We start from the raw sequence: 9157 nt of genomic DNA, 5'->3' as shown, positions 1-9157 counted from the left end.
CAGCCAATGGCGACTCCGGAAGAAACAAAGAAGGCGGGGGAAAGGCGAAGGGGTGCGGCCGAGGACCCCGCCCTCCTTTCTGCTTAGGGTCGTTCCTGGGCCAGTGTTTCGGGTGCTGGTTGTGGAGGTGGCGACATCAGCGGCGCCTGTGGCGGGTGTCCAGCCGGCCAGTTAGCCAGTGGATAGGGTGCGTGGGCTTGAGAGGCGGGAGTCCGGCCTCAGAGCAGTGGGCGGTTGTCGTGGGGGCGCCCTTCGTGCAAGCGGAGGCGCGAAGGGTGCCGGGAGCCCGAGGTCCGCTGCCCGGCTGGCCCTTGGGGCCTTTTGACTCTCAGATTTGCTCTTCTTGATCTGAGGAAATTAAGGGTCGGTCGACAGCTGTTAGCTGTCTTCTCCTTGATTAAGTGAACTCTCACCTTCAACCCGCTGAGAGTTGTACTTACTTCCCCTGAAACAGAGGGCCCCGGATCCACTTGAGTATCTGGGGCAGAAAAGGGGTGCGCTTGAAGGTATCTCCTTAAAAAAAAAAAAGTTACAAGCACTTTTGTATACGACTTTTAAAAGATTCATAGACCGCCAGTTAAGCACCCGGAGTCATGACATTGCACCTGGAAGGAAATGCAGCCCTAGCACCTGATGGCCAGCAAGGCAGTGAACTTCGTTCTCCACAGAGTTAAGGGACACTGTTGCTCCTGGGGTGCGGCTTTTACCATCATCGTGCAGGCAAAACCCAGAAACTCCTACATAGTGCACAGACCAGAAGGTCAATGTTCTCGACCTTGATGTAAAGGTAAAGATAACAACTGATAGAAGACAGCAGTGCTCTCTCTTATAGTAGAATGCCAACCAATAAATGCAGAAGGAATAATGGTGTTAGAAAGTAATAAAAGAGGAATGGTAAACTCACAAATCCTTCTCTTCTGAATCCAGATATACTAAAAGGCAAAATGTTACTGATTACTTTTATTGCTAGGTTAAAAAAAGAAGAAATTTAGGTTACCTGAGAGCCTTTACTGCCCTAATTGTCAAAATTCAGGTAGAGATAGAGTCCAGAGCCAAAAGAAAATAATTTAAAGCCAACTATCTTAATCTAAAAGTAAGTCACTACAAATAGAGCTCTTTGGAAAGAGATGATTGGATTTAGGATTTGCTGACTGTGGTTTGTGGAAGCTGAGGGCTAGAATCAGGCATCTGACCTTCAAGGGACTCATCTTCCATAGTCACTGATCCGCAAGATTGAAAGTGCTAGCTTTTTTCTCCATGGCAAATAACTCATTTGACTCCATATCAAATTGGACAGTGTAATGAAACGTTCTTTCACATTCTCCTTCAAAAACAAAAAACAAATAGAAAGATATGGAGAATTAAAGTCACTGATAATTTAAAATGGCAAAAAAAAACCCAAAAAACAAAAAAAAACAAACCCAAACCCACAACAGACTGTCTTTGGGATTAGTGGGTTCTTTCTAAGAAAACCTTTTGGGGAAACTTTTTTTTTCCCCCTGGGAAATCTTGCACAAAAATTGCAATGAAAAAGAGATGTTAGCTTTCACTGTTTGAAGCCATGCTTTGGAGGGGTCTCCATCATGCTCATACAGTCTACTTAGTCAAAACATAGAAGCAATCATGAACACCTCTTCAGTGACATTAATATTACTTGGTTTAGTAGTAGGTTAGTGAATAACAACCCAGGGTGATTCTAAAGGAGGGTTTTGGGTTTTCATTTAATAATTAATGGGTATATCATTATTTTGCCACTTAAACTCTTTTTTGCCCTATTTTGCCACTTAAACTCTTCTGTATAAAACGTTTTGTGCTAAAGAAGAACCAGTGTCAGAAGTCTTTTGTCGCTGCTCAGAAAGATATAATATTCTTTGTGTTTTGTTGCTATAGTAAAGTCAGGTAAGGAGAGTTTTTAGAGAGTAGTGTTGGCTTTAAAAAAAATTCTAAGTGATTTTCAGTTTGATACTTACTGAAACAAGTATTTACTATGATGAAAATAGTCTAAAGCAAAACATTGATGGTTCCTTTTGCAAATGAAAATAAGAGGGATTTTACTTCCTTCTGTCAGTATACATAAACAAACAGGGCTCACTTCGGCAGCACGTAGACTAAAATTGGAACGATACAAAGATTAGCATATAGAAACAGAGACGTTCAGGTTATAAGACTTTTTCATAATGTTATTAAAACCTTATATTCACACGTTTCAGACAGGATGGGTGCTTAACTAGAAATCTTTTTAAAAAATTTGAACTCAGCGAGTTTATGACCCTTTGCAAAATTCTCGGTTTATAAATACCCACCTTCTGACTTAATGATAGATCAGCGTAGAATGCGTGGCAGGCTTCTTGTTTCGGCATGCCTGAAATAAAACTAAGAAAAATAAGAGTGCCTACATTTTGGTGGGCTAAATTTGTATCTTGGCTTTTGGTTCAACTGACTGCCTTGTTTTGGCCTTCAATCTTCATTCTCACTTAGGCCAAAAGTAACTCCCTAGAGTGGGGTCTTCACCAGTAGTTCCCAGTTTTTTCAAATCCGAAAATTGTGTTTAAAGCCAAAAATGTTGGCTGACCTCCGCGTAATAGTACTTGTACTTTTCAAGTGTTTGAGCACTGCATAATGACAACAACAAAAAACTTCAGGTGGAATCGTTACAGCAGAAACATTTAAAGAATACTAGTGCACATATGAGCAAAATATTCTTTATTCAGTCTATAGACAATGCTTGGTCTGCATATGGGTTTAATAACCCCTTAAAAATTTTTTTTTACATTCATTTATTTTTGAGAGACAGAGAGAGAGGGAGAGAGAGAGTGAGCACAAGTGGGGGAGGGGCAGAGAGACAGAAGGAGACACAGAATCTAAAGCAGGCTCCAGGCTCTGAGCTGTCAGCACAGAGCCTGACATGGGGCTCGAACCCACAAACCGTGAGATCATGACCTGAGCCGAGGTCAGACACCGAACCAACTGAGCCACCCAGGTACCTCAATAACCCCTTTTAATTGTAGGGCCCTACTTCCCATAGAATCACAATCATTCTTGGATCTACCCAATGCAAAGTGAAGCTCAGAGACTTAGATATTTTGGTCATTTGAGCCCTGCTTCTAGCTTGCCCTCTCCTTCCCTAAGAGATTGGACAATATAGACTGCAGTGTCTGCTTAATTCCCGAGGATTATATAAGCAAGTAACATCTCTTGAGTTATCTGAATATCTGTCTGTTTTGTGATTCAGTTAGATTGTGGAGACCTGGCCAAATATTCCAGTAAGAAAAACAGAAAAATCATGGCATTGTCTTAAATTATAGTCAGGATTAAAAGATGGATCTGTACTTACCTCTCGCTTGGTTAACCTTTTCCTATTTTCCTATTTATCCATTGGATAAATCAACTCATTGAAAGGGTAGGACAATAGGCCAGATTTAAGAGGAGTATCTACATTAGAGCAAAGACCAGAATGTGTTCTTTTTAAAAAAAAATTTTTTTTTACATTTATTTATTTTTGAAAGACAGAGTGAGACAAAGTGAGGGTGGGGGAGGGACAGAGAGGCAGGGAGACACAGAATCCGAAGCAGGCTCCAGGCTGTCAGCACAGAGCCCACGCGGGGCTTGAGCCCACAAACCGTGAGATCATGACCTGAGCCGGAGTCAGACCCTCAACCGACTGAGCCACGGAGGCACCCCCAGAATGTGTTATTTCTATAGCCATCTTAGATATGTCCTTTGGGCTAAAGTTATATAGTCTGTCAGGAGAAGACCAAGCATAAATATTCCAATGCAAGTCTGTAACCACTGAATGGTCAGCTTTATATTAAGATGAAGGGTTCTATTCCTTCCAACTTTAGCTAAGGGATGTCACCTCATCATTCCTTTTCTGTTGCACCCTCCCAAGTAAGGAGGATAATAATGACATAAACACATCCCTCTGGCCTCCAATTAAGCATACCCAAACTCATGGATAAATCTCACTTGGATAACTTGGAAGAGTTCATAAAAATACGTTCACTGGCATGGGCCTGGCTGGCTCAATTGGAGGAGCATGTGACTCTTGATCTTGGGGTCATAGGTTCAAGCCATATATATATATATATATATGTATATATATATATATATATTTATATTTATTATTTATATTTATATACATATATGAATGTATATTCATTCAATATATATTGTGCATATATGTATATATTGTACTGAATATATATTGTGTATATATATTGTACTCAGTATATATTGTGTGTGTATATATATATATATATATATATAGAAGCAGAGTCACACTCTATGCAAATTAGGATTCCTGTCAACTTCTCAAAAAAGGTTGAGTGAATGGATAAGAAAGTTAAGTGTTAAATCTGATGACATATGCACAGCTAGTGGTTTGGGATTCTTAATTAAAATTGAGCTAGTGTTCAGAGGAATTTTGCCACCCATCAGCTATTATATGCAAATAATGGATTTTAACCATTATCTTTTTTTTTTTTAAACAAAAGGAGGAAGAATTCCTTTGCGTGGAAAATGACACTTTTAAGTATCAAACCCATTGCTTGGGCATATGCTATGATAACATTAGGGACTGAAATGCTAAATTCTGTCTTCAGTTTCTACTATGTGAAGCTGTTTTTACATCTGTACAAGATTTCAGAAGTGGCTTTTTACCAAGCCCAGGTGAGATGGAGCCCTTATTATCTGTTCACCTAGGACAGTTTCTCTTTCCCCATAGTTATATGTTATTGTAATTTCCCAAAGAGCTAATTCTTCACACAGCTGGAAGAGTTTTTAAGAAAAGGTTATCCATGTCCAAGATCCTCTGCTTGAGGGCAAAGAAATTATTAAAAGATTGCCACTTAAAACCTTAAAGCTTTAGAATTTAAAGGGTAAGTTTTGGTTATTTGGAAAATTCACTTATACGGGACAATTAGAATTATTATTAAGACACTATATCTTGAAAAGGTCCATGGTAATCACAAATTATGCTGTAACTCATTACCAATTATGTGGTCAGGGTGGATAAAGTTAATGCCCTTAAAAACCTTTATATTTTATAATGTTACTCCTTTATTACCAACAATTGTTGGTAATATGTATATAAGTCATATTGTAAGTATGTAAGTTGGTAATATGTATGTAAGTTGGTAATAAGTATGTAAGTCAATTACATACTTGACTTAATTAGTGTTTTTGGCATTTTGCAATGGTAAACATTGGTATTTTAACTTTTCCTAATGAAATTATGTAAAACTATGCCATGGTATATATACGGGCCATCATTCCCTGCAGAGGCATGGCCCTGAGTGCCTTGTGGGGAAGCAGTCTAACGTAATGATTGAAAGCACAGATTCTGGGGTCATCTGCCTTGGCTCAGCCCCTGGCTCTGTCGTTTATCAGGTAAGCAAATTGATTAACTTCTCTGGCCATCAGTTTCTTCATTGTAAAGTAGGGATAATAATAACAGTACCTGCTTCGTAGGATTATTTTAAGGATTTAATGAATTAATTCATGAAAGTATTTGTACAATGCCTAAATACAAAGTGAATGCACATTGGCTTTTGGAGTAGCATGAGCTGTTATTATTATTGATACTATAGGATATATGCCCCCTGCTGGTCCTGAAAGCAGTGAGGGTTTTGAGTGTGTGTGGTGGTGGTTTTTGTTTTTGTTTTTGTTTGTTTTGTTTTGTTTTTTGTTTTCTGTTTTTTTATGGATAGTTTTGGTTACTTTACATTAAATAAAAATTCAGGAGTCATTTTCATCAGGATAAACCACACTAAAATAATCCCTGTGTTTGTTTGTTTTTTCTCCTAGATGATTTTAATGATCTGGAATGCTCTTAATGACCTGACTGGGTATTTTCACAACTCTCAGGCTGACTGCTGTTCCGGTCGTCATAGTTCTGTGTTGTATGGTGCCCCTTTGTATTCGATAGCCTTCCTGCTTCCTTGGTTCCCTTGGAAATACTATCACGAAGGTGACTGGCTGAGTGGACTTCATCTGGTGGTATCGCTATGTGCTTTTGATAGCACGCTTACCTTCGTTCAGCAAGTCCAGTATATGCTGTTTGCAGAGATTTTCACTAGACATGAAAGTCGGCTTCAGCTTATTAAAATTAACCAAGTGGCATCACTAGTAGGATCCACCAGCATCCTCTTTGGTGGCCTCATCTCTGATAACATGGAAATTTTCTTCAATTTTCAGGCCTTCACTGTGCTCATTGCCATTCTTGCCACTGCCAGCCTTTACACTGGCATGTACCGCATGAGTCACTTTGGACCGAAAAGAAGCCCTGAGGAAAACCTCTTCTCCGAAAGTGAACAGGATCTCCCCTGGACCTCCATCATCTCATTGATGAGACAGCTCTTGACCCAGAAAAACTTTTGCCTTTTTCTGATAATGAGTTTCTTCCAAGTCTTCCATTTAACTTTCTTCAAAAACTTCATGATGATCTTTGCAGATAATCTCATTCCCAAGGACGTTCTTCCTTCTTTCCTAAGGAGCATCATGTATGGGGCAGGCTTTATTTGCCCACAGGTATGTGATGATTCTTCCTTTATCTTCCTACGGGAATTAGAGGTCTAAGTCTCACCTGGATGAGGAAATTAAAAGCCTGATTATGTCAGTAGTTTGACAAAATGATGCACATAAGAGACCCAAAGAGAATATAGTCAATGATACTGCAATAATGTATGGTGGCAGATGGTAGCTACTCTGGCACTGAGCATAGTATAACATACAGACTTGTCCAATCACCTGTAACTAGTGTAACATTGTGTATCAAACGTACTTCAATAAAAAAGAGACCCAAAGATTCAGAGCCCCAGATATTATGTTTCAGTAGAAACGTAATGGAAATAAGAAGTGAAAGGGAAAAAGAAAAGCGAACCCAATGAGAGCTGAGTGACATGATAATTGAAACATCTTAGCTTTTGAATTTTGTTCTTCTGAACTTCCTCACTTAAACCTTAGCAGAGATATGGAGGGAAATAAATGGCAGTTTTGCTTTACCGGGGCAGTTAACGTTCCTGTACCATTATAAGGAAGAAAGTTACTTGGTCAAGAATTCTTGGGGCTCCCGGGTGGCTCAGTTGGTTCAGTGTCCGACTTTTGATTTTGGCTCTGGTCATAATCCCAGGATCATGGGATCGAGCCCCACGTGGAGCCCTGCGTTGGGCTCCACGCTTTGCATGGAGTCTGCTTGCCATTCTCTCTCTCTCCCTCTGTCCCACCCACTCTCCAGCTCACACTGTCTCTCTCCCTCTCTAAAATAATTTTTTTTTATTTAAAAAAGAATTCTTGAAGCCAGGTTTCAAAACACTTGGCTAAAAGACTGAGTCCTAGAATTCCAAAGCATTATTAAAATTCCATGCTCATGACCATTACTGGAAAAGGTATGTCCTCCTTCAAAAAATAAACCAGCCTGCTGTTTGTTTTTTTTTTTTTTTACAGCATTTAGAGAGTTGATGAATCATATTGCTTTCTTTCACCTAAATATGTCACCCCAAAATATGACTTAATGTAGCCTATGATTCCTATTTTCATAATTAAATAAGTAAAATTCATTATTTAGAGAATAAATCATTCTAGATAGATGAGTTTTTACTGTTTACACGTTTATCTGGCTTCAAAAATATTTAAACCATGTTAGATAGAAATAGTTCTAAAATATTTTAAGTGTTGACATGGTTCCTTATGCAGACTTTACAGAATGCAATTTGTCTTTTCCACGATTAGCTCCAGGCCTTTGTCATAGTTTGGTTACTGTATACATCATAATAATGGAAAGTCACATTGGGTGCTTACCATGTGCCATGAACTATGCCAAGCACCTTGTATACATTACCTCACCTAATCCTCACAACCCCTTCAAAGGAAAGACTCTTCTTATCCTTACAGATGAGAAAAGGGATGTACAGAGGCATCTGCTTTTAGAGTTGTGCATGTTTAGATTCTCTCTCTAAAATGTACTGTGTTTACATGGCTTACTTAGCAGAGTATGCCAAATAGAGTATCATTTTTGGCTTATCAGAATAGTCCCTGGTACTGGGTATGTATATTGAAATGATGCTATTCCTTCAGGACAGTCTGACGTTTGTCTAACTGTTTGCTCCTATGTTCAATGACCTAGGATGGGGAGCTGTTTGGGTTCCTATCTCTGCTTTATCAGATTCTAAAATACATAAAATATTATATATATATATATCTTCCCACTTTTAATCATGTACTTGCCTATAGTATCTCCTCAAAGTAGAAAAAAGTTTGTTAAACTCTTATGTTAAAAATAAAAAGAGTTGGGGTACCTGGGTAGCTCAGCCGGTTAAATGTCCGACTTCAGCTCAGGTCACGATCTCGTGGTGTGTGAGTTCGAGCCCCTCATCTGGCTCTGTGCTGCCTGACAGCTCAGAGCCTGGAGCCTGCTTCAGATTCTGTGTCTCCCTCTCTCTCTCTCTCTGTCCTTCCTCTGTTCATGCTCTGCCTCTCTCTCTCAAAAATGAATAAATGTTTAAAAAAATTTTTTAATAAAAAAATAAAAAGAGTAGAGAGGCGCTTGTGTGGCTCAGCTGGTTAAGTGTCCCACTTTGGCTCGGGTCATGATCTCACAGCTTGTAGGTTCGAGCCCCAAGTCATGCTCTGTGCTGACAGATAGGAGCCTGGAGCCTACTTCAGATTCTGTCTCCCCCCTGTCTCTCTGCCCCTCCCCAGCTTGTGCTCTGTCTTTCTCTCTCAAAAATAAATAAACATTAAAAAATAGAAAACAAACAAACAAATAAATAAAGAGTAGATATGGGGTGCCTGGGTGGCTCAGTTGGTTGAGCATCTTACTCTTGATTTCAGCTCAAGTCATGATTCCCAGGTCATGGGATCAAGCCCAGTGTCAGGCTCTGTGCTGAGTGGAGCCTGCTTAAGATTTGTTCTCTCACTCTGCTCCTCTTCGCATCTCATGCTCTCTCTCTCTCTCTCTCCCTATCTCTCAAAATAAAAACAGAAGCGCCTGAGCGGCTCAGTCAGTTGAGTGTCCAGCTCTCGATTTAAGCTAGGGTCATGATCCCAGGGTCATGGAATTGAGCCCCGCATTGGGCTCTGCACTGAAGCCTGCTTTGGATTCTCTCTTTCTCTCTCTCTCTCTCTCTCCCCCCTCCCTCTCCCTCTCTCTCGCCCTCTG

At 39.8% G+C, this 9157-nt stretch overlaps 2 protein-coding genes across 3 annotated transcripts in view; one reads left to right on the top strand and one right to left on the bottom strand.

Annotated features, from left to right (window-relative positions):
- Positions 1 to 68: 68 nt before the first annotated feature.
- Positions 69 to 9157, top strand: part of LOC112853348 (solute carrier family 68 member 1-like) — a 39661-nt gene continuing 30572 nt past the window's right edge. The window contains exons 1-3 of one of the 2 annotated variants that reach the window (XM_086692784.1): positions 69 to 187; positions 4494 to 4668; positions 5806 to 6528. In XM_086692784.1, the coding sequence (XP_086548910.1) occupies positions 4519 to 4668; positions 5806 to 6528 (873 nt within the window). In that variant the 5' untranslated portion in view covers positions 69 to 187; positions 4494 to 4518. Of the gene's footprint in view, positions 188 to 244; positions 788 to 4493; positions 4669 to 5805; positions 6529 to 9157 lie in introns of those variants that run through there. The other variant, XM_025916912.2, reaches the window with a different exon arrangement.
- Positions 172 to 1440, bottom strand: LOC147573071 (uncharacterized). The gene is made up of 3 exons (XM_086692786.1): positions 631 to 1440; positions 441 to 513; positions 172 to 348 (listed from the first exon to the last, which is right to left on the bottom strand). The coding sequence occupies exons 1-3, from the start codon at positions 711 to 713 to the stop codon at positions 172 to 174; spliced, it is 333 nt and encodes a 110-aa protein (XP_086548912.1). The 5' UTR covers positions 714 to 1440.

The sequence above is a fragment of the Puma concolor genome, chromosome E3 (genome assembly GCF_028749965.1).
Source record: "Puma concolor isolate L17-30 chromosome E3, mPumCon1.1.hap2, whole genome shotgun sequence".
NCBI lineage: Eukaryota > Metazoa > Chordata > Mammalia > Carnivora > Felidae > Puma > Puma concolor.
Note: the sequence above shows the minus strand (reverse complement) of the source record. Positions and strands in the feature narration are given on the sequence as shown.